General features: G+C 37.3%; 1 protein-coding gene across 1 annotated transcript; it reads left to right on the top strand.

The window, feature by feature from the left end:
* The first annotated feature begins 271 nt into the window (after window positions 1-271).
* On the top strand, window positions 272-2728 carry PCDHB1 (protocadherin beta 1). The gene has a single exon (XM_004420070.3). The coding sequence runs from the start codon at window positions 272-274 to the stop codon at window positions 2726-2728; it is 2457 nt and encodes an 818-aa protein (XP_004420127.1).
* Window positions 2729-26302: the final 23574 nt, after the last annotated feature.

The raw sequence follows: 26302 nt of genomic DNA, 5'->3' as shown, positions 1-26302 counted from the left end.
CCGTTGCTTTGGCAACAAACTTTCAACCTCTACCTAACGCACCTCAATGAGAACATATCTATTAATACATTCGATAGACTGGGGAGTTGAGTTGCTCAATGCAAATTTTCTTTCAAGTGCAAAACAGCTTACCTGGTTCGGCTAGCCGTTGGCGGCGCTGCGATTAGAGGCCACCAAAACCGAGAGCAGCGGTTGCCTGAACCTGTTGGAAAAGTGAAAGTATATCTGCAACAGGTGGTGGCGGCTGCAGAGAGTGCACTTGTGAGAAAGGATGGCGGTTGCGCGCAGAAGACTCTTGCAAAGCAGGCAAGTGGGGTCCTTTCTCCTTTTTCTGTGCCTATCTGTGGGGGGTGCGGCAACCATCCGCTATTCGGTGGCGGAGGAGATGGAGAGCGGTTCATTTGTGGCTAATGTGGCTAAGGACCTGGGGCTGGAGGTAGGGAAGCTGGCTGCGCGCGGGGCGCGACTCGTTTCCGAGGGCAACAAACTGCATTTCCGGCTCCACCGCAAGACAGGGGATCTGTTCGTGAAGGAGAAACTGGATAGGGAGTCACTTTGTGGCAAAGCTGACCCATGCGTTCTGCACTTTGAAATAGTCTTGATGGAGCCCCTGCAATCCTTTCGTGCCGAGGTCAGGGTATTTGATATCAATGACAATGCCCCGATTTTCCTAAACAAGGAGCCGCTTTTAAAGATTCCAGAGAGCACCCCCCTGGGTTCACGTTTTCCTCTGCAGAGCGCCCACGATCTGGACGTGGGCCTCAACGGTCTCCAAAACTACACCTTGAGCGCCAACGCGTATTTCCACCTGCACACCCGCTTCCGCAGCCACGGGCCCAAATATGCGGAGCTGGTGCTGGATAAACCCCTGGACAGAGAGGAGCAGCCTGAAGTCAACTTGACAATTACGGCTGTGGACGGCGGGTCCCCGCCCAAGACTGGCACCGCCCACATCCGCGTGCAGGTTCTGGACGTCAATGACCACGTGCCCCAGTTCTCTCGACTGGTGTACCGTGCTCAGGTACCAGAAAATAGCGCCAATGGTTCTTTGGTAACCATGGTGACTGCCACGGACCTGGACGAGGGTTCCAACAAGGAGATAACTTACTCTTTAGCTCAAAACCCAGAAACAATTCTCCAGACGTTTCAGATTGACTCTCAAACTGGAGAGGTTCGACTACGAGGGCCCCTAGATTTTGAAGCCATTGAAACATACGACATTGACATTCAAGCCACAGACGGAGGAGGCCTCTCTGCCCACAGCAAAGTCCTGGTGGAGGTAGTGGATGTGAATGACAATCCTCCTGAAGTGACGGTCTCCTCTGTGTCCAGCCCTCTCCCTGAGGACTCCCCATTACGGACTGTAGTGGCCCTTTTCTCTATCCGAGACGGGGACATTCGAGTGGGAGGAAAACTCACCTGCTTCCTCCGAGAAGACCTTCCTTTTGCAGTTAAACCTACATTCCGGAATTCCTACTCGCTGGTCACTGACAGAGGCTTGGATCGGGAGGAGGTCTCAGGCTATAATATCACCCTTGTTGCTATGGATACTGGACCACCCAGTCTGTCCACGGAGACTGTGATAGAGGTGCTAATATCTGACATTAATGATAATCCCCCAGTATTTCAGGAAGACTCCTACATCTTGACTGTTCGAGAAAACAACAGCCCTGCAGTTTTTATTGGCAAAGTCCATGCTGAGGATTTAGATTTGGGGGAGAATGCCCAAGTAACATATTCTTTGCTGCCTCCAAAAAGTGGAGATCTATCAGTCTTTGCTTACATCTCCATAAATTCAGACAATGGGAAGCTCTATGCACTGAGAACCATGGATTATGAGGCCATTCAAGATTTTCAGTTTGTGGTAAAGGCAACTGATGGGGGCTTCCTGTCACTGAGTAGCCAGGTTACTGTCAGAGTGGTTGTCCTGGATGACAACGACAACCGCCCAATGATCTTGTACCCACTGCAGAATGGCACCTTGCCCTGCAATGACCTGGTGCCCAGGTCTGCAGAGGCAGGCTATCTGGTGACCAAGGTGGTGGCTGTGGATGGTGACTCAGGTCAGAATTCTTGGCTTTCATATCATCTCCTTAAGGCCACTGACCCTGGGTTATTCTCAGTTCAACAACAAAATGGGGAAATCCGTACATTGCGGCAGATATCTGAGAGAGACCCCATGATGCAGAAATTGATCATTCTTGTTCAGGATCACGGCCAACCAGCTCTTTCCACTACTGCCTCACTCAACATCCTGCTGGTAGATGGCTTTTCTGAGCCCTATCTGCAGTTCCGGGATCCATCCAAGCATCCTACAAGAGTAAATCCATCCACTAAATATTTGGTCATTTCTCTAGCTGTGCTTTCCTTTCTCTTTCTCCTCTCCGTCACAGTGATCTTCGTTATACACATCTACCAGAAGGTTAAATATAGAGAAAAGTTCACAATACAGGAGCATTTTTATGATGACTGTAATTTCCCTAACAACCTGGTACAAGGAGAAGCCAATGGATCCTTATCCCGGCCTTGTCCCTATGAATTGTGCTCAGCTACTGGCACTGGCAATAGTGAGTTCCGGTTTCTTAAGCGCTTTATGCCCAACTTCCCCTTCCCACATGGCACTGGAGAGGTAAAAACAGAGGCTGGCTCCGGTTTACCACCAGATTCTGATAGGAATAGGTCTCTGGGGTCAGAGGGACATGCCCAAGTACCTGATGACTACATGTAACTCATGAATATGAAGCCTAAATAATGTAGCCATTATTTATGTCTCTCCTGGAAGTTCATTAGTCCTAGCCCTGGAAATGCTTAGTTCCATAGAGATATCTTGTTATTTTGCATTTAAATTATTTTCCAGTAGAAAGTTATGCATGCACACGGAAGAGAACTAGCTTCTACTTATGTATACCTGGAAGCAATTAGGTTTGAGAAGCAGAAATAGTTCATCATTATTCAGAAATTTCTAGGTTTTTGTCCCTTGATGAGTAGAGATCATCTTTGAATCAACATCTTGCCTGCCATTATTCATAATTATACAAATGTCTAATGAGTAGTGGTCCTCAAAGATAATCAGATGGGAGGAAAGGTAAAGAAAAGAAAAAAGATTTGACCTATTTGCAAATGTAAGTAAGAACAGTTATAAGGCTAAAGAGATTCAGATCAGGAATGTTCTCCAAAATTAAGTTAGATGTAGATTTCTTAATGGTTATTTGGGGCCTTAGGCAAGCCTCAAATCTCTCTTTATACACAGATGTCTATCCCATTCCTTATAAGAAAGCAGTTATTTGAATGTGGGGAATGAAAGGTGGATGAGGAAAAAAATAAATTAGGCTTGTTGTAGTTAACAAGTGCTGTTGAACACAACTACAAAATAAAAAGATATTAAAGGAAAAAGAGTTCATTAATACCAATTAAGTGGCCTTAAGAAAAGATACATTTTCAGGTATTACCAGATTTGATTTTAAGCCAATTTCCCCTCTGAGCATTCTGAAGTGAAGACATGGAAACTGAGAAAAAGAGGTATTTCCTAGCAAATCATTCATAAAATAAAATGGAATGGTAGGAAAACAAGTTAGGCTTCTTTTTGATCATCACTGTTTTGCCTTCATGAGCTATTTTAAGTTCTCTCATTCTAAAATGAAAGAATCCAATATTAAAACATTAACATATTTCAAGGATGCTATCAATACTATTAACTGTGCCTTAAGAGTTAAAAAAGTTTGCTTTAATGAGACTTTAATTATGTGCCTTATTTTATATAAATGTGTGTAAATTCAGACCCACGAGGCTATGTCTCACCCAGGAGGGCACAATATTTGTACCTGGAATTCCAAGAGTAGAGCAGTACCTCTTAAAATACTTCTCAAATATACCAGATCATACTTATTGATAGAAGCCTCATTCTTGGAATTATGACTGACACCTAATGGTACCATCTGGCTATCTACCTGGTGGCCAGGATATACTAAAATTTAGTGCTAAATTATTTTTTAAATGTTGGAGATGCTTAGGGCAGAATTGGTGTAACCTATGGCTGCCTTCAATATTTGCCTTAATATTTTGGGACTAGATGAAGCAAATGCAGAATATCAATGAATTGTCTTTCTTATTAATATTAAATATTTTCCATAAATTGAGTTATAATCCTGCTCATTTGGAGTAAAAATCTTTCTTGTGCAAAACATAGAATAGTGTTCCAGTGTATTTGGGTTAGGATTGGTTAAGGCATGCTGAAACCAGAAGTTTTAAGAGAAAAAGGACATAGAATTAACTTTTATGGTTAAGTAGTAATTAGTTAAAACATTATTAACTAAAAGCCACTGGATTAACTGCATTTGATTATATAATTGTCATTGATTCACTATATTTGATTATATTTAATGATGTGAGCATAATCAGTGGAACCTGGCTTGATGTCAGGGATAAGGAAAGAGAATGTTGTACATTAGTGATTTTAAGACTTTGAATTTCAAACATCAATAAAGTTCACACGACATATACACAAATGGACAGGAGATGTAGATTTGTCAACTTTTTATTTTTCCATGTATGGACATCAAACTAAAATGAAACAAAACCTGTCATTTCATACCATTATTTCATAAAGGAAATGAAATTTTAATATAAAAATAAGATAATCTCATAAAGGAAACTATCCTTTAAATTTAAAAAACATATAGTTTTATGAAAAATGTATTTTGCCATTATTTTTCTCATTTTTGCCTTAGACTAGTGAAAATTTTGCCACTGACTTCAGAATGAAAACTACTGAATTAGTCAATGATATAACCTCATTTTTATTCAGACTTCAAGTTCCCAAGAAAATTGTACCTGATGATTAAAAACTAAGAACATCTTTGTGTCAATTTGCTGAATACCATCTGAATCATTTGTATCTGGAGCAAACTCTATACCAGCTGAGATTAAGTCCAGGTTTCCATCAGTAAATTAACACAAAGAATGGAAATAATTAGGACAATTAGTCTCCCCCAAATGTCAAGTGACATTAGAATTATTTGTATTTACTCAAAGCTATAACCCAAGTGCCTTGAAGTGCTCTTGAAGAAAAAGACCATGATAAATATTTAATTTAAAATATCTAACTAGTTTGGGCAAATTGCTTCAATTACCTATTTAACTTTGAAATGTATATAGAACTACATTTCTACTGGAAGTTTTAAATTATAAAGAATTTTAATTTCTTTAAAAAACTTTTTATTATAAGACAATTTTAGACTTATAAAACTGCAAGAATAGTATAGAGTTCCCGTATACCCTTCATCTCTCTTCCCTTACTGTTAACATCTTACATAACCATAGCACAGTTATCAAAATTAAGAAATTAACCTCGGTACAATTCTATTTACTAAACTACAGACTTTATTCAAATTTTACCAGTTTTTTCCCTAATGCCCTTTTTCTTTTCAAGGATCCAATCCAGGCTTCCACGATGAATTTAGTTATGTCTCTTTAGTTTCTACCACCCATGATAGTTCCTTAACTTTTCCTGTCTGTCATGACCTCAAGACTTTTGAAGAGTACTAGTCAGTTATTTGTAAAATATCCTTCAATTTTTTTTCAGTTTTATTGAGATAGAATTGACATATAGAACTGTATAAGTTTAAAGCATACAACATAATGACATGACTTGCATATATTGTGAAATGATTACCACAATAAGTTTAGTTAAAAAAAAAATTCCCTCAATTTGAGATTGTCTTTGTTTTCTCATGATTAGATTGATATTATGCATTATTGGGAAGAATACTACAGAAATGATATTGTGTCCTTCTCAGTGCATCATATCAGGGAGTACATGATGTCAATATGTCATATTAACTGTGATGTTAATCTTTTATTATTGTAAAAAACATAATATAAAATCTACCATGTTAACCATTTTTAAGTGTATAATTCAGTAGTGTTAAGGTGACGTTAATTTTGATCACTTGGTTAGGATAATATCTGCCAAGTTTCTCCACTGTAAAGTTACTATTTTTCCCTTTGTAATTAATAAATACTTGGGGAGAGACGCTTTGAAACTATGCAAGTATCATGTTTCCGCTTAAACTTTTGCCCACTAATTTTAGTATCCATTGCTGGATATTTCCTGTGCCAGTTAATTCTGTGGCATTTGAATGGTAATTTTCTATTTCCCTAATTCATTTTACATTAATTAATTGAAATTCTTCTGTAAGGAACATTTGTCACTTCTCCTCCATTTGTTATTTATTTAGTTATTTCTTTACATCTGGACTCATGGATATTTATTTTACTATTTGGGTTATCATCCAAAACTATTGTTATTTATTTTGTTGTTCAGAAAACCTTTTTATCTGGGATGAAGAGCAGATTTTTAGGACTGGAATTATCCACATAGAACACATTTTGATCAAAATTAGTATTTATTTGTAACCTTCTATGTTAGATTACCTCAAACAAGCATAATTTCTTTAATATTAATGTTTGTTCATAATGATGTTTTAACTTTAAATGAAAATTATATTAACTTGATTTTAAATTTCCATTAGTTGTAAAACTATTAAATAGATATTAAACTATGAAAAATTTAAATTTTATTATGTAGACATGTTTATATATTTATAAGCTATGTATAATAGAGATGTCATTTAAAAATAGATTTACATATTGAAATTAGACATATGGATATATAAGAAATGGAATTAGTCTGCCTGGTTTTATTTAATTCTCCTAAAAATAAATAAATATATTGCTTTCTATGTCACATCTGTGTATTTTGTTGCTGTTGTTTTCTATTTAAAGATAAATTTGTCTCATTTCTGGAAGCAGAATTCATCCACATAATTCTCCCATATAAAAGTGTACTTTCTGGGGCCGGCCTGGTGGTGCAAGCAGTTAAGTGTGTGCGCTCCCCTTCGGCGGCCCAGGGTTCACAGGTTCGGATCCTGGACTTGGGCCCACGCACCACTTGTCAAGCCACACTGTGGCGGCGTCCCATATAAAGTAGAGGAAGATGGGCATGGATGTTAGCTCAGGGCCAATCTTCCTCAGCAAAAAATAAAAATAAAAAAGAGGAGGATTGGCACTGGATGTGAGCTCAGGGCTGATCTTCCTCACACACACACACAAAAAGTGTATTTTCTATAGAGTTGAACATCATCAAAGTTTATGGCTAATCAGACACCACTCTTCAACCAAAAATTTGACTTCATTTCCAAATCTATGTAACACTTTTTTATATTATTAAAGTATTGGTTGTATTTATGTGACACTGAAACATAATGTTAAAAAGTAAAAATAACAAGAGTTTTCTGGTTAAGCTGGTGAAGCAAGCTGCCGCTTCTGTGCACCATGCTCTGCTCTAAACACAGAAATGATAGATAAAAATTAAAAATGTAAAAACAGAAATGGAACAAACATAAAATGGTGAGCAGGGATGAAATTCTTGCATTTCTGAGCTACAGGATGGGAAGCTATCATTGGTTTCCATTAGTTTGGCTCCTATGGGCTATTGGAAATAAAATGTTCTCCGTGAAAGATGGAGAATAAAAGCGAGGGTCACTGCTTAGAGCCAGGAGCTAAGATGGGTCTATCTTGTTCATGAAAAAAGGTTGAAAAACCACTATCAAAAGATTCCTGAAGTTATACATTATAGTATGTTTCAGACCTACAGAGGCTGGAGGACACGGACTATGTACTTAATCTTATAGCCAACAGGCTCAATGAAGTCAACTGTACTGTTTTGAGTATCATGTTGGGCCACAAGCCCAAATCATTATTATAAGATCTGATTCTATACCATGTCTTGGTGGTCTAGGATATGAACATAGGTGGGGAGAGGAAAGAAAGAGAAGACAACATTTTTTTAAAGTACTATTCAAAATAAAACTTTTATAGATGCTTGTAGAGATGAATTCAGGAGTTACAACCACAAAATGGACAATAAATTATGAAAGAAACAAAAAACATAAGAGACTGAAATAAAAAAAATAGATGGATATAAATATAGCTTATTGGAAATTTTAGAAATGAAATATAGTCATGTAATAAAACCTCAGCAAATGGGATAAAATTTAGTCTGGGAGCTATTGAAGAATAAATTAGTATATTGGTACATTACTAAGGAATTCAGCAATAACACAGAGCAAAAAGATAAAAATTATGAAAGAGTAATAAAAGATGTTACAGTTACCTATTGTTATGTGACAAACCACCCCAAAACTTAGTGGCATAAAACAGACATTTTATTATGCTCATGGACTCTTTGGGTCAGGAATTCAGTGGGGGCACAGTGGGGATGGATTGTCTCTGTTCTGTGATGTCATAGGCCTCAAGTAAAAAGGCTCAAAGATGGGGTGACATGGTGGCTATGCGCTAGTATCATCTTGAGGTGACTTCCCTTACATGATTGATGCTGATAGTCAACCAGAATACTTACATGTGGCCTCTCTATATCGCCTGGGCTTCTTTACAACATGGTGGCTGGGGTCCAAGAGCAAATATCACTTTCACCATACTTTCTTGACTTTGGTCCAGAGTCAGAGACCACATTTAAGGGGAAGGTACATAGGTCCTACCCCTTGAGTATAAGAGTGTCAAAAAATCTTGGGGCCAGGATTTTTTTTTTTTTTTTGTGAGGAAGATCGGCCTTGAGCTAACATCCATGCCAATCCTCCTCTTTTTGCTGAGGAAGACAGGCCCTGAGCTAACATCTATTGCCAATCTTCCTCCTTTGTTTTTTCTTTCCCTTTTTCTCCCCAAGGCCCCAGCAGATAGTTGTATGTCATAGTTGCACATCCTTCTAGTTGCTATATGTGGGACGCCGCCCCAGCATGGTTGGACAAGCAGTGCTTCGGTGCACGCCCAGGATCCGAACCCAGGCCGCCACTATGGGAGCGCGCACACTTAACCGCTAAGCCACGGGGCCAGGCCCTGGGGCCAGGTTTTAAAACTGTCACAGAAGACATGGAAATAGATTGAAAAACCCTAATGTAGGCCCAATAGAAGTTCCAAAAGAAGAGAATGGAGGGAAAGAGAGAAAAGAGAAAAGATAATTTTGATTCTGGTTCTTGCCAAGATGGCAAATTAGCATGGGCTGCAGATACCCTATTCCAAGATCAGTCCTGGAAGAATCATAGATCAAAACATTACCAACTTCCCAACAAAGAAAAGCCCAGGACCAAATGGCTTTATGGGTGAATTCCACCAAAAATTTAAGGGAGAACTTATACAAATCCTTTTTATACTCTTCTAAAAAATAAAAGAAGAGAGAACATTTCCAAACTCATTTAATGAGGCCAGCATCACCCTGATACCAAAGCCACACAAAGACACCACAAGGAAAGAAAACTACAAGCCAATATCCCTGATGAACCTGGATGCAAAAATCCTCAACAAAAGACCAGCAAACTGAATTCAACTGCACAATAAAAGAATCACACGCCATGACCAAATGGGATTTATCTCTGGGGTCCAAGGATGGTTCAACATATGAAAATAAATGTGATATACTACATTAACAGAATGAAGGATAAAAATCACATGATCATCCTAACAGATGCAGAAAAAGCATTTGACAAAATTAACGCCATTTCATGATAAAAACTCTCAACAAATTAGGTATATAAGGAATTAGTCTCAACACAATAAAGGCCATATATGAAAAGCTCATAACTAACATCATACAAAATGATGAAAAACTAAAAGCTTTTCCTCTGTCTGGAATAGATCTGGAATAAGGCAAGGATGCCCACTCTTGTCATTTCTATTCAACATAATACTGAAAGACCTAGCCAAGACAATTAGGTAAGAAAAATAAATAAAATGCATCCAAATTGGAGAGAAAGAAGTAAAATGATCTCTGTTTGCAGATGACATGATCTTATACGTAGAAAACCCTAAAGACTCCACACACACACACAAAAAGTTAGAACTAATAAATGAAACCTACTGGTTGCAGGATATAAAAAGTTGCAGGATACAAAATCAATGTATAAAAATCAGTTCCACTTCTACACGCTAACAACAAACTATCCAAAAAGGAAATCAAGAAAACAATATCATTTACATTAGCATCAAAAATAACAAAATACTTAGGAGTAAACTTAACCAAGGCGGTGAAAGACTCCTACACTGAAAACTACAAAATATGGCTGAAGGAAATTTAAAGTGACACAAATAAACGGAAAGACACCTTGTGTTCATGTATTAGAAGAATTAATATTGTTAAAATGTCCATACTACCGAAAGCAATCTACAGATTCCATGTAGATCTATCAAAAACCTAATGGCATTTTTTACAGAAATAAATAATTTTAATATTCATATGGAACCACAAATGACCCCAAATAGCCAAAATAATTTTGAACAAGAAAAACAAAGCTAGAGGCATCATACTTGCTTTTTTCAAAATATATTACAAAGCTACCATAATCAAAATAGTATGGTACTGGCATAAAAACAGATGTATTAACCGACAGAACAGAACAGAGAACCCAGAAATAAAACTATACACATATGGTGAACTGATCTTCAACAAGAGTGCCAAGAATACACAATGGGGAAAAGACAGTCTCTTCATTAAATGGTGTTGGGAAAACTGGATATTCAAAAAAATGAAATTGGACCCTTATGTTACACCATAAACAAAAATAACTCAAAATGGATTAAAGACTTAAGCATAAGACCTGAAACTATAAAACTCCTAGAAGAAAACATAGGGAAAAGCTTCTTGACATCAGCCTCGGCAATAATTTCTTGATATAACACCAAAAGCACAGACCGTGTGGGAACTTGAATCATAAACAGTTCACTACAATGATATAAAACTTTTCCTAAATGATAAGAGTAGCTATTGTGGTTTATACTGAACACCTTTTCTTTTTGGAATCTGGAATTTTGGTATATGCTAGGCAGAGGGTAGCTAAATGACTAGCCCCCAATAAAAACCTTGGGCTCTGAGTCTCTAATGATCTTCTCCTGTAAACAGCATTTCTCACATGTTGTCATAATTCATTGCTGGAGGAATTAAGTGTGTCCTGTGTAACTCCACAGGGAGAGGACTTTGGGAAGCTTGAGCCTGGTTTCCTCCAGACTTCACCCATGTCCCTTTACTCTTTGCTGATTTAGCTTTGTACATTTTTGTTCTAATATCTCTTAGTTGTGAGTAAAGCTATGTGCTGAATCCTGTGAGTCCTCCCAGCAGATCACCAAAGTTGGGGGTGCTCTTGGGGATACCTGATGCACCCCTCAACTTATTTTATGATACTAAAACTGCTCAAGAGAAATAAAAGAAAGAAAAATTATTGCTCAATATTGCTATAAACAGATGCAGAAATTCTAAATAAAATATTGGCAAAACTAATTCTCTTTGTTACTTTATCCCCCTCCTGTTGACTCTCTCCCTCCACCACTCCCAACCATCTCTCTTTATAGATTGATGTAATGACAAAATTGAGAAAATAGCAATGATTAAACATTAGAATATAAGACTTCCACTTCCAGGAAGATAGAATAAACATACTATTCCCTATACTTCTTGCTAAGCACAACTAAAATCCTGGACATTATATGTAAAACAAACATAAGATAAATTTGAAAGGTAGAGAGGAAAAGGCAGACCAGCTAGGGATTGGAACAACAACACAGCGGTGAGTTTCCTACATTTTCTTTTTGCCTTGCATATCTCACACTCGGAGCTAAAGAAGCTGGAAACCCAAAAATGCCAATGGTCACAGACCAAAAATCCCCACCAAAAGCCTGGTATCTCTAATCAAAGGATCAGGAAAGGGGAAGCCTAGCAAGGTGGAAAACTTTTGGATAATAATTGCTTTACTCTGGTTAAACATCACAGAAAAAAATTATAGCCCCCACCACCACCCAAGCCAGAAAGGCTGAGTGGGAAGCCTTGACTTTCACACCTGTGAGATAGTAACAAGCCTCCATACTACCACCTCCTGCCTGTCATGATCTCAATGGAGAACAGGTGGGGAGCTGGAACTCCCAACCACCCAGCAGTAATAAGTAGCCCTCCTCTTCAGATGTCAACAGAGGCCAAGTGGGGAACCAGGACTTCTACCTCTACCTGGCAGTAATGAGGCAGCTTTCTGCCTTCCTCGGCCAGAGCAGTGTTAGAGAAGACCAGCTAGTGCAGAAGGTGTAAATAAGATCCAGAGTCTCAGACATAATTTGAAAATGTCCTAGTTTCAATGAAAAAAAATCACTTGTCACACCAAGAATCAGGAAGATCTCAAAGTGAATGAAAAAAGACAATCAAGGAATGTTAACACCAAGATTAAAGACATGCTAGAGTATCTGACAAAGATGTTAAAGTGGCCATCATAACAATGTTTCAGTAAGCAATTATGAACATGCTTGAAGAAAATGAAAAAATAGAAAGCCTTAGCAAAGAATAGAAAATTTCAGCAAAGAAATGAAAGATATAAAGAAGACCAAATGGAAATTTTAGAACTAAAATATGCAATAACCAAAGTAAAAAGCTTAGTGGATACGTTCAACAGTAGAATGGAGAGAAGAGAGGAAAGAATCAGTTAATTGCAAGATAGAACAATAGAGATTACCCAATCTAAACAAGAAAGAAAATAGACTAAAAAATAAATGAACAGAGCTTCAGAGATCTGTGGGAAAATAATAAAAGATCTAATATTTATGTCACTGGAGTCCTAGAAAGAAAGTATAAAGAAGGTAGGGCTGAAAAAATACTCAAAAAAATGATGACTGAAAACTACCCAAGTTTGGCATAAGACATAAACCTGGATATTCAAGAAGCCAAGCAAATTTCAAATAGGATAAATCCAAAGAAATCCACACCAAGACACATTATAGTCAAACTTCTGAAAATTAAGACAAAGAAAAAGTCCTGAAAGCAGCCAGAGAAAAATGACACCTTTCATATAGGGGAAAAACAATTCGAATGGTGGGGGATCTCTCATCAGAAACTATGGAGGCCAGAAGGAAGTGGCACAATATTTTTAGTGACTGAAGAAAAAGAAATGCCAACCCAGAATCCCATACCCAGTGAAAACATCCTTCAAGAATGAAGGGGACATCAAGACATTCTCAGATAAAGGAAAACTAACAGACTTTGTCATAAGCAGCCATAAGCAGAATGGCTAAAGGAAGTTCTCTAAACAGAAAATAAATATTTAAAAAGGAAACTTGGAACATCAGGAAGGAAGAAAGAACGCAGTAAGCCAAAAAAAAAAAAAAAAGAGGAATGCAAAAGGCTTTCTTTTCCTCTTGAGTTTTCTAAATTATCTTGAAACAAAAATCACAACACTGCCTGATGTGGTTCTGACCGTATGTAGAAGGGATAATTAAGACAATGGTATTAGAAATGAAAGAGAGTGAAGAGACATAAAGGGAAGTAAGATTTCTGTACTTCATTCAAACAGGTGAAATGATGACACCAGTAGACTGTGATAAGTTATTTATATATAATGTAATAACTAGAGCAGCCACTAAAAAAGCTATATAAAGCAATACACTAAAATATATTATAAATTAAAAAATGAATTTTAAAAAATGCTCAAGTAACCTACAGAAAGACAGAGAAAAAGAAAACAGAAACAAAAATAGAACAAACAGAAAACAAAACATAAAATGGCAGACTTAAGCCCTCACATATGAATAATTACATTACATGTAAATGGTCAAAATACACCAGTTAAAAGACAGAAGTTGGCAGGATAGTTTAAAAAAAACATGACTCAAAAATATACTGTCTATAATAAACTCACTTCAAACATAACAATAGAGGCAAATTGAAAGTAAAAGGATGGGAAAAGATATATCATGCAAACATTACTCAAAAGAAAGCATGAGCAGCCATATTAACATTAGATAATGTAGACTTCGGAGAAAGAAAATTACCAGAGACAGAGAGAAACATTATATAATGATAAAAGAATCGATTCACCAAGAAAACATAGCAATCCTAAATGTACATGCATAAAACAACAGAGCTGCAAAAAATGTGAAGCAAAAACTGATAGAACTGAAAGGAGAAATAGACAAACCACAACTATAGTTTGGAGACTTCAACACTCCTCTCTCAACAACTGACAAAACAAGTAGACAGAAACTCAGCAAGCACTCAACAATATCATCAACCAACAGGATTGAATAGACATTTATAAAACATTCTACTCAATAAGAGCAGAATTATCCTCTTTTCAAGTGCTCACAGAACATATGAAACAGATGGATTATATGTTAAATATAACCATATTTAACATGGTTTAAACCATATTTAAACCTCAACAAATTGAGGGCCTTAAACTCAACAAATTTAAAAGAATTAAAATGATACAGAAGGTGCTCTGCAACCATAATGGAAGCAAACTAGAAATAAATAATAGAAGGATAAGATGAAAATTTCCAAAACACTTAAAAACTGAATAACACACATCTAAATAATATATAGGTCAAGGAGGAACTCTCAAGGGAAATTTAGAAATGCATTGAATTGAATGAAAATGAAAACACAACATACCAAAATTTGTGGGACACAGCTAAAACAGTGCCAGGAGGGAAATTTATAGTACTAAATGCATACATTAGGATAGAGGAAAAGTCTCCAATCAATAATCTAAGCTTCCACTCAAGAAACTAGACAAAGAAGAACAAAATAAACCTAAAGCAAGAAGAAGGAAGAAAATAATAGATAAAAGCAGAAATCAATGAAATTCAAAACAGAAAAGTAATAGAGATAATTAACAAAACAAAGAGCTTGTTCTTAGAAAAGTTCAAAGAAAAAGACAAAACACAAAGTACTAGTATCAGGACTGAAACAGGATGTTACTATAGACCCTGCAAGTAACAAAAGGATTTTAGAGGAATGGTATAAACAATTCTGCACACATGAATTTGACAACTTAGATAAAATGGACTAATTTCTCAAAAAACACAAACTACCACAGCTCACCGAATATTCAAATAGGTAATTTGAATAGCCCTATAACTATTAAGGAAATTGAAAATGTAATTTTTAAATCGCCAAAAAAAGTAATCTACAAGCACAGATAGTTTCAAATACTTAAATTAACACCAATTCTATCCAACCAAAATAGAAGAGGATGGAACACATCCCAATTCATTTTATGAAGCTAGTATTGTTCTGATATGAAAACCAGACAAAGACAGTATAAAAAAAGGAAACTACAGACCAATATCTCTCATGAATATAGACACAAAATATTAGTACATAGAATTCAGCAATATATAAAAAGAAGTATACACTAAGTGGGGCCTATTCCTGGGATGCAAAGCTGGTTCGATATTAGAAAATTAATCAATGTAATCTACCATATTAACAGGTCAAAGAAAAAAATCATATGATGATATCAGCTGATACAGAAAAAGCATTTGACAAAATTCAACACCTATTCATGATAAAAAAAACTCTCATAAAAATAGGAATAAAGGGGAAATTCCTCATCTTGATAAAGAGCACTTACAAATATTCTACAGCTAACATTATACTTAATGGCATAAGACTGAATGCTTTCCTTGATACTGGGAACAAGGCAAGGATGTCTGCTCTTACCAGTCTTATACTAGAAGTATTCTGGAAGTTACAGGCAGTGCGATAAGGCAAGAAAAGGAAATAAAAGGCATATAGATCATAAAGGAAGTGGTAAAACTGTCCCTATTTACAAATGACATGATTATGTAGATAGGAAATCCCAAGGAATCTACAATAATACTCCTAGAACTAAAAGTGAATTCAGCAAAGTTGCAGGATACAAGATAAATGTATAATCAATTGCATTTCTATATAGTAGCAATGAACACATGAGCATTGAAATTAAAAAGATAATACCAGGCCGGCCCCGTGGCTTAGCGGTTGGGTGCGCGTGCTCCGCTGCTGGCAGCCCAGGTTCGGATCCCGTACGCGCACTGACACACTGCTTCTCCGGCCATGCTAGAAGGATGTGCAGCTATGACATACAACTATCTACTGGGGCTTTGGGGGAAAAATAAATAAATAAATAAAATTATTAAAAAAAAAGATAATACCTTTTACAATCACTCAAAAGAAAATGAAATACTCAGGTGTAAATCTAACAAAACATGTACAGGACTTGTATGTTGAAAAATATGCAACACTGATGGAAGAAATCAAAGAAGATCTAAATAAGTGGAGAGAGATGCTATATTCACAAACTGGAAAACTCAACATGTCAATTCTCCCCAAATTGATATGAAGGCTATTCCTATTAAAATCCTAGCAAAATTTTTGTAGATATAGACAAGATTAATCTAAATGTATATACAAATACAAAGGAACTAGATTGGTAAAATAGTTTTGAAAAAGAATAAAATGGGAGGAATCAGTCTGCCCATTTCAAGACTTATTATATAGCTACAGGAATCAAGGAAGTGTGGTATTGGTGGAGGGATAGACACATAGATCATTGGAACAGAATAGAGAAACCAGAAATAGACCCACACAAATATACCCAATTGAGTTTTTGACAAAGGTGCGAAAGCAATTCAAAGGAGGAAAGATGCCCTTTTAACAACTGGTACTAGAGCAACTGGATATCCATAGGCAAAAAATTCCCCCTCAACCTATGCCTCAGACCTCATCCAAAAATAAAATGGATCATAGACTTAAATGTAAAACTATCCTCATGCTTTTAGAAAAATTATCAAAGAGATTTTAGCCATGACAGCAAAAGCAGCATCCAGAAAAGGGAAAATTGATGAATCAGACCATGAAAAATTTTTGCTCTGCAGAAGACTCTGTTAAGAGGATGAAAAGACAAGCTACAGAGTAGGAGAAAGTATTTGTAAACCACGTAAGTGACATAGAACTAGTATCTAGAATATATACTTTATTATACATGTATATGTATACATGTATAATAAATATTGAGTATATATAGTAATATATACGTGGGTATATATATATTTTATTTATACATTTTATATGTATATAAAATCTAAAAACATCAAACTCATAGAAACAGACAGTAGAATGGTGTTTTCCAGGGGCTGGGAGTGGGGGAAATGGGAACATGTTGGTCAAAGGGTACAAACTTTCAGTTATAAGATAACAAATTCTGAGGATCTGATGTACGGCATGGTGACTAGAGTTAACAATACCATATTGTATACTTGGAAGTTGCTACGAGAGGAAAGCTTTAATGTTGTCACCACAACAACAACTACGACAACAACAACAAAATGGTGATTATGTCAGGTAAAGGATGTGTTAATTAACCTTATTGTGGCAAACATTTTGCAATATATACATGTATCAAATCATCACACCGTATAGCTTAAATTTACATGATGTTATATGTCAACTATATCTCAATAAAGCTGGGGGGGAAAATGAAAGTAGCCGTTACGCTATTCTAATGCAGCTGAATTTGAATGTACACAAGGGAGAACTATACTCCAATAAAAGGCAAGAGGTCATTTTTAAAAAACAAAGCTAGAAAAGTAGACAGGGTCTAGGTCATGCCGGATCTTTAAGTCCATACAGAAGATTTTGAATTTTGTTATTAAAGAAATGAAAAGTCCTACTGCAGGGATATCAGCAGGGGAGTGATAGAATTTTACTTTGCTTTTTACTAGGTCACTCTTACTGTTCTGTGGAGAAGGGATGAGGATGTGAAAAAGATTTGCTGAAGAGGGACTAGATGTGAAAAAAAGAAGAGACCATTACAATAATCCAGTGAGCAAATGAAGATATCCTAGACAAAAGTGTTGTGAGTGGATGTGAATAGAAATGGAATAATTTGTCATAATAGTTTGGAGACAGAATAGACCAACCTTGGTGATGGATTGGATAGGATAGTGAGAGAGATGGAGGTGTCAAAGATAATTCTGCTTCTGCTCTTCAGAAGTTTAAAAATCTTCATTATTAGGCTTTGGAGATTGAACCCTCCCTTCCCACCCCATCCCTCTGAAAGTGGCAAATCATATGAAGTTTATTGTGACAATAATATATGTATGGATGGTGCATACTGGACTTTGAAAGAATCTGCCATGGACAGGCTCTCTAAGAAACTCAAGTCATAGCAGTTCTTTGAGAAACCATTCCATTATCAACAGTGGAAAAGTGGACAAGTGTTGAAACTTTCCAGTGTATCTATAACATGAATATAACATTCAAGATAAACTTCTTGCTATAAAAAAATTAGGTAGACTTATGGCAGGGCTACCTAAATTGGGTGGACAGGAGGCCAGTATGAAAAAAATATATCTTTAAATATGTCTCTCTACACCTTTGATCCTATTTTCTTCTTCTAAGAACTTTGCCCAGTTTACAGATGAAGAAATTGAGTCTTGGAGAAATTAGGTATTTTATTAATATCAATAGCTCATTACACATTCTACAAATGAGGAACCTTATGGTTAGAGAAATTAAGAGTGTCGCCATGATGGCACAGCTAGTACGTAGCAATAACTATACTAAAATTCCATGAAAGAGAAGGTAGAACCAAGAAAGAGTGTAGAGTTATAAGAGGAACAAAATTGAGGAACTTCAATATGTAAAGGGTAGATAAAGATTCCCTAATGGGATTGAAAAGAAATGCAAAGAGAGAAAAAAATTCTAAAAGAGTATATTGTCATAGGAGTTAGAAGAGAGTGTTTCAAGAAGGAGGAAATAGTAAACTATGTTTAACGTCATTAAAAGTTCGAATGAGAGAAGAATGAAAAGTATCCACTGGATTTGGCAGCATGAAAGTGAACTGATGACACTGACAAGAACACTTTCAGTGTGGAATTGTAAAAGGCTGAGGAGAGAATGAGGACTTGAAGAAGTATTGTCGGTATGTGTATAAAATCTTTTCAAGAAGCTTGAATATAGGGGCCAGGCCGGTGGTGCAAGCAGTTAAGTGTGCGCGCTCCACTGCAGTGGCCTGGGCTTCGCAGGTTCGGATCCCGGGCACGCACCGACGCACTGCTTGTTAAGCCATGCTGTGGCAGTGTCCCATATAAAGTAGAGGAAGATGGACACAGATGTTAGCCCAGCGCCAATCTTCCTTGGCAAAAAGAGGAGGTTTTGCATCGGATGTTAGCTCAGGGCTAGTCCTCCTCACAAAAAAAAAAAAAATAAGAAGCTTGAATATATAGGAAATTCATAGAAGGGAGGTGGTAGCTGAAAGGAAATGTGGGGTTCAGGCAAGATTTTTAAGACAGAAGATAATATCAAAGAATTCATTAAAAAGAGAGAAGTTGAATATGAAGGAATGAAAATAAGTCCTATTTAACAAGGGTGAAAACTGTAAGTGAAATTCTCATAGCTTACTTTATGCTTAAAGGTTTTAGATTTTTATATAAATAAGAATATGCTGTGTTTTCCAATGAGTTAGGAGGGAAAGATGATAGAGTGTAACATAGGGGTCATTAATAATTTATTTATTTTTATAATGCAAAACATTTATATTGACAAAGCACTACAGCCAAAGGTTCACACACATGAGTAAGCATATGTGACATATTGGGACATTTTCTCAAACATGCCAAGATTTATGAAGTTTGGCAACAATCTCTTTGCTTTTTTTTTTTTTTTAAATAACAACAGCTGCTAATTCTCTCTGTAACTTCTAACAACTCAATTTTCTGAAAGTTGGATCAATGTAAACATAGAAGAGACTCTATTCCAAGAAATAAAGTTCAAAAATGGAGTCATCCTTGGGTTAAATCTATCTAGGCCAGAAAGTTGTCCTTCTTCAGTTTCTTTTGCGTTCCCTTCAGAAACAAAATCACCAGTCCACTCTGGGTTCTAGCCTCAGCTCTGAAAATAACTTGCTGTCTGAACTAGGGCAAGCTATTCCCCCTTTCTAACTCTCGAATTCCTCCTGTCTAAAATGAGTATACAGGACTAGACAATTTCTAAAGTTCAACCCACTTCTGCCATTATTTGTTCTATAGTTCTAATGTTTAATAATTACCTAGGGCTATGAATTTACACAGTTTGCAAAATAAATCAAAAGGAGTTAGAAAGCCAATTTTGTTTCCTAATGGACCCTTGGCTGGAAAGGACTTAAGACATTTTGACAGAAGCAAACAATATCTCTGTCCCCTCCCCACCAACCCCTCCATCAAAGTCTGACTGAAATAGCTGAAAGGGTTTTTTTACACCTTATATAATTACCATTTGTGTGTGTGTGTGATGAGAACATTTAAGATGTACTCTCATAGAAACTTTCAGGTATATAATACAGTATTGTTAACTATAGTCACCGTACTATACATTAGATCCCCAGAATTTATTGACCTCATAACTGGAAGTTTATACCCTTTGACTGACATCTCCCTCTTTCCCCAACCCCCATCCCCTGGCAACCACCATTCTACTCTCTGTTTTTACGAGTTTGATGTCTTTAGATTCCACAAATAAGTGACAATATACAATATTTGTCTTTCTCTGTCCAAACTATTTCACTTAGCATAATGCCCTCCATCCATGTTGTCACAAATGGCAAGATTTCCTTTTTTATGGCTGAATAATATTCCCTTGTATACGTATACTACATTTTCTTTATCCATTCATTTGTGGATGGACACTTAGTTTTTTTCCATGTCTTGGCTACTGTGAATAATGCTGCAATGAATATGGAGGTGTAGATTTCTCTTTAAGATAGTGATTTCATTTCCTTCAGATATATACCCAGAAGTGGGATTGATGGATCGTATAGTAGTTCTATTTTTAATTTTTTCAGGAACCTCCATGCTGTTTTCCATCGTGGCTGCACCAATATACATTCCCATCAACAAGGATTGGTGCATAAGGGTTCCCTTCTAGGAGTCATTTAGACTTACATTTGTTTGTAGGAGTAAACAGGACTATAGATAAGTTCCTGTTTTCATAGTATTACCACTAATAATAGTTAGCATTTATGAAACACTATGATGTTCCAGGCAGTAGGCTGAACATTTCATAAGCATTGTTTCACTTAATTCTCACAACTTCATGAAACAGATATCATTATATCCATTTTTTTTTTCAGATGAAGAAACTGAAGTTTGGAGGGATTAAGTAATTTTTTTTAATATAACATATATGAAGTAGCAGAGCCAGAACTTGAATATGAGCTCTTCCTGGCATAAAAGCCTATGCTCTTAATCACCACTTTAAAATATCTCCTAAAGATGTTGTTTTGTTCTTTTTTGTGTGCGTGTGAGGAGATCAGCCCTGTGCTAACATCTGCCAATCCTCTTCTTTTTTTTTGCTAAGGAAGACTGGCCCTGGGCTAACATCCGTGCCCATCTTCCTCCACTTTATATGGGACGCCGCCACAGCATGGCCTGACAAGCGGCGCGTTGGTGTGTGCCAGGGATCCGAACAGGCGAACCCTGAGCCGCTGCAGTGGAGCCTGCACACTTAACTGCTTGTGCCACTGGGCCGTCCCCCAAGATATTAGTAGAACAAACCACTCGCACATGCACATACTCAAGCTGCAGGACTCTCCTTTAAACCGAGATATTAGACATGAGCCAAATTCAAACTGGAAAAAAGGGCGCATCCCAGGTCTTTTAGTTGTCACCCCACAACACTTCATAGAGGGCTCTGTGCTGTTGACTGACTACAAGACTGCATCTCATATAGGCCATGATACTCCCATCTTTTGAGAAAATCTTATTATCTGAAAAATCAGAAACACTTCATCTGCAGTAGAAAATATTTTCAATGGGTTTGTTTAAGTTGGTATCATAAAATTCCACTTACCTCAAACCTCACCTCTTCTGAAATCTTTGCTGATACTCCATTTATGTTCTTACTGAAATATCTCTTTTGAGTTCCTCTGGGTGCCTGTGCAAATCTCTTCTTAGCACTTACCACTCACTACAGTAACTGTTGCTTCACTCGTGTCACCCCTGAGCACTGTAGGCACCAGGCTTTATTCAATTTTATATCCCCAATACCTTTCACAGCGTCTGAATATAATCTCAAAGAAATCTGCCAATGAATTAATAAATTCAACGAATGCATGGCCAAATGACTGGCCTGTCTGAAATGGAAGAGATCCAACTCAAGTTACTCTCAAAAGAAATTGTACAGCTGACTGATAATAAAACCGTATACTAATAACAACTGTAACTAGCTAAACCAAAAATCGGAGAAGTAATTTAAACTATCAAGAGGTAAGAACTGTGCCACTAGACGACGTGACATGAACAGATTTTGACAGTTTCTGAGGGAAAGCGCTGTACATACCAGGTTTTCAGTTCGGACGCCTGGTGGTGCTACAGGCTAAAAAGTAGCAGAAGGAGCCCTGCGTCCGCCGCAGCCTCCATTTTAAAAAAGACAACATCTGAAAGATGATGGGGATGGACGCGACTTGGAAAACGTCGGCAGCGAGCTCAGGTTCTAGACTTTCTTCAAGTGAATGGAGACTAGACATAAGTTGATGTTCTCTCTCTTACAAGACTCCCGAAGGCTTCTTTTATTAAAGACAAGGCACTCAGAGGATATGCAGGAAATTGTGCGAGAGAAAATCTGGCGGAAAAGGCAAGTGATGAGTTCTCCTTTTCTTCCTGGGTGTAGCGCAGGCGGCCCAGGAAACGGAAAGCTGTGTTTATGGCCAGAGTTTCCGGAGTTGTGGCGCTGGCGGTGGGAAGGGGATCGTCTGCGTAGCGGCGGGAGGACAGAAGAGAGCAGGGTGATTTCCAAAGAGATCGAGGAATATTTTAGATCCACCCACGCAGAAGAGCCTTTGCTCTCTTTAGAAAACCAGACCTATAGGAGCTCTACATTTGCAAGTATTACCTGTAAACTTCTTTTTTGTTTTCTGGGAAAAATCTATGAGTCTGAGATGTTCCCCTTTTGAAAAATTCTTCTAAACGTTCCAGAATGTGCACCGGGGACACGTGTGAGATTTGGGTGAATTTTCCATCATTGGAAACTACACAATCAGTTCAATTTCCGTTTTCACAATAAAGTGCAATGCAATAGTGGGGTAAGTAATTTGCACATTTGTGGGGAAGAAGTGCTGGATGAAGAACAACCCCAGGTAAGTTTACCTCTCACAGAAAAGAATGGTAGGTATCAACAGTAGTCTGGGACCTCTTAAGGTCCAAACCGTGACAATCAGTGACAACCTTTGAGATGCATGCCCCTCAGCAACCTGGTTGTGGAAGTCTCTGCTGAAGATTTAGTCTCAGGAAATAATTAAGAAACAGCTGGCTGGGGGCCTCCCAGTGGCGCAAGCGGTTAAGTGCGTGCGCTCTGCTGCGGGCGGCCGGGGTTCTCCGGCTGGGATCCCGGGCGCGCACCCATGCACTGCTTGTGGAGCCCTGCTGTGGCGTCCTCCCATATAAAGTGGAGGAAGATGGGCACGGATGTTAGCCCATGGCCAGTCTTCCTCAGCAAAAAAAAAAAAGAAGAGGATTGGCAGATGTTAGCACAGGGCTGATCTCCTCACAAAAGAAAAAAAGAACCAGCTGGCTGAATTCTCCAGGCTCACTGAATTCTCCAACCTGTGGAGAGAACTCGCCAAACATTTTAAATACTGCTGATATCTGTGCATTATAAACATCCACTGCAAGAAAATTACCAGGCAATTTCATGGCTACATGGCAAATACTCAGGCAATTCACAGCGGAAATAGTTTGAGAAATATCTTTCTTCATGTGAAGAATATTGGATGGCAAACCCTTTGGATGACAGTTCCACAGAATCGACCATGTTGACACTTCAATGCTCATCCTGGAGTACTTCCAGAAACAGACATTACCTCTTTAAGGATCATAATCTCAGCACTCTGGAATAGAAAGAATATGCCTCGATCCTCCCTTCCAGAATTTACTTTCTATTATGTTAAAAATGTGCCGTATTCAGCCAACCTAATGCAGAACAGAGAGAAGAGAGATAAATGAACAGCACTTTATCTTGAAATTAGGTTCTTAGAAGCTGAAAACAATAGGTGGAGACAGCTATCATCCTTGGCATTCTTGCTTTTGGGCTCTGGATAAAAAGTAGAGGAAACATCCCATATCAGAATAACATTACATTTGTTCTTTTACGGCTATACCTTCAGTAGTGTTTTCTTTTCTTCTGAAATGTGAAATTGTTAATATATAGTCAACGAGGACTGATGGCTTAGCAAATTTTATCTTTTTATTTACCTCACAAAGGTCTTTTGTTTAGAAGCTGGTAGCCTCTTTATTGTTAAGTACAGAAAAGAAGTGCATTTTTTTCTGCTCGTGCCTAATTTCCTTTGATCTTCCTCAAAGGTAAGTTACCCCTAAATCTTTGTGTAGACTATCCTAGCAGATATCCTGAAGCTTGACAAGGAAACTCATCCCAGGTCTATCCATAAAATGATAGTCTTCATAAATTCCCAGGGAAGGTCAGGCTATTTATTTTAAAGTCATCTTTTGCTTTTCTTGATATTTCATAGATGATGGCTGACAAATTGTGATATTCTGCTTTTTTGCAGGACTTGACTCCATCTACTAAATTCAAAACTATTTATTTGATTAATATTATGTAGTTTTTACTTTTTATTTGAAATAGTCATTTGATGATTTTTTATAACATTGATGATGCAAAATCAAATACAGATATAAAACTACAGGGAAAAAAGTAATTGACAGAAATGTGTCTCTTTCATTATTTAAGGCATAATCCACTGAATTGCTGTGTAGCTCATTTATTGCAATGCTAAATTTGTATTTGTTAATTTTTACTAAGTTTTCTTATTTATTAAACAACAGAAATAATTCATTCTTTAGCAATTAATATCCCAGCATCCCCAATACTTTGAAAGGAAATGTCATGTAATATGGACCAGCAAAACAATCTCATCTTTCTTCTCTTTGCGTCAATGTTTAATACTCTCCAATATGGTTTAGAATAATCGAAGACAGAGCATACAAAAGTATAATATGCCTCAAATGAGATATATTTGTTGATTTTTAATGTATTTGTAATAATTGCTGAGAAAATGAAAATACACATTATTTAATACACTGGATAATAAGTATATTATATAAATATGAAATATTTGATATTTCCGTTTGCCTTTCTAAAATATTTTTCTTCTTTCTGGGGAAATTGAAAAACTAAGAGAGGCCTTATGATGGCACTGCAGGCTCATATGGTGGTTAAACCAGATTGCAAATACAGTACTGTATGCTCCATATTACACTGCCCTGACTGTGAGAGTAGTATTGGAAGCCTGAGACTCTGATGGCATAAGTAACAGAAAGAAATATTAGTATGATCAGATTTTGATCATACTAGGGCCATAGTTGCTGGAAGGTGTCAGAAGAAGGAACAGTGGAATATTTAAAGCTCAATCTAAGACAAGGTCAGATTCTATTTTATTTAGCATATAGCATTGAGGGTACTGAACTGCAGAATTCTGTTCCAGAGGCACTGGAGAGTAGTTCCTTCATTGCTAATTTAGCAGATATTTTGGGCCTGAGGATGGGGGAGCTATAGGTTGTGGGGGGTGCAATGAGGGGGTAACTAGTACTTCTAGAGATAAAAGACAGCATTTTCAAATCAACAGACTTAGGATTTGCTACTAAATAGAAATTGGATCCAGAGTTGGTGTGCAGACCAAGTGAGACATAGATGCTGAATTTTCAGTTGCTAAAGGAAAACTCTTTGCATTTTTCCAGTTAAGTTGAGACTCATAGATATAAATGACCATTCACCAGTGTGTTCTTGGACTTGGGAATGCTGCAAAAACCCCAGTAGAGCATTCCTGTAGGAACCAAAGTTCATATAGATGGCAGGACTTGGATATAGACAGAGCAGTATTCATAAGTGTACCTTGAATCCCAATTCCCATGTCTACTCTTGACAACTACCAGGACAATGTGACAGGAAATATCCTGAACTGTAACAGGCAAATTTCTCAATGGAAAGAAATAGGTTGAGGTTAATTGAACCATAGCAATATTGGGTGGCAGGTTACCACACAGATCCAGATCTACACTGATCTTCACCAAAGTTGTGGGTTTGTCAGTGATTTTGCTCAGCTGTATTATAAAGTGCTAATCCCAGGAAAAAAGTCTTTCTTCCCTGGCTATCACCTTTTCTGTCAGAGATTTGGATATAAGATATAACAGAGAAATATCTTTAAAGTTTTTCTGGGCTACTGAAGACTTAATGAAAACTTTTGATAAAACATGTATATTGGTTTTAAAAAAAACCCACTACTGGGGCCGGCCCCGTGGCTTAGCAGTTAAGTGTGCGGGCTCCGCTACTGGCAGCCCAGGTTTGGATCCCGGGCCCGCACTGACGTACTGCTTGTCCAGCCATGCTGAGGCAGCGTCCCACATACAGCAACTAGAAGGATGTGCAGCTATGACATACAACTAT

The sequence above is a fragment of the Ceratotherium simum genome, chromosome 4, assembly GCF_057802395.1.
Source record: "Ceratotherium simum simum isolate JZ-2026a chromosome 4, ASM5780239v1, whole genome shotgun sequence".
NCBI classification, from domain to species: Eukaryota; Metazoa; Chordata; class Mammalia; order Perissodactyla; family Rhinocerotidae; genus Ceratotherium; species Ceratotherium simum.
The sequence above is the reverse complement of the archived record's forward strand: the minus strand, read 5'-3'. Positions and strand labels throughout refer to the sequence as shown.

Excerpts from the sequence above, each read along its gene's own strand:
- PCDHB1 (XM_004420070.3), top strand. The coding sequence starts at position 272 with ATGGCGGTTGCGCGCAGAAGACTCTTGCAAAGCAGGCAAGTGGGGTCC.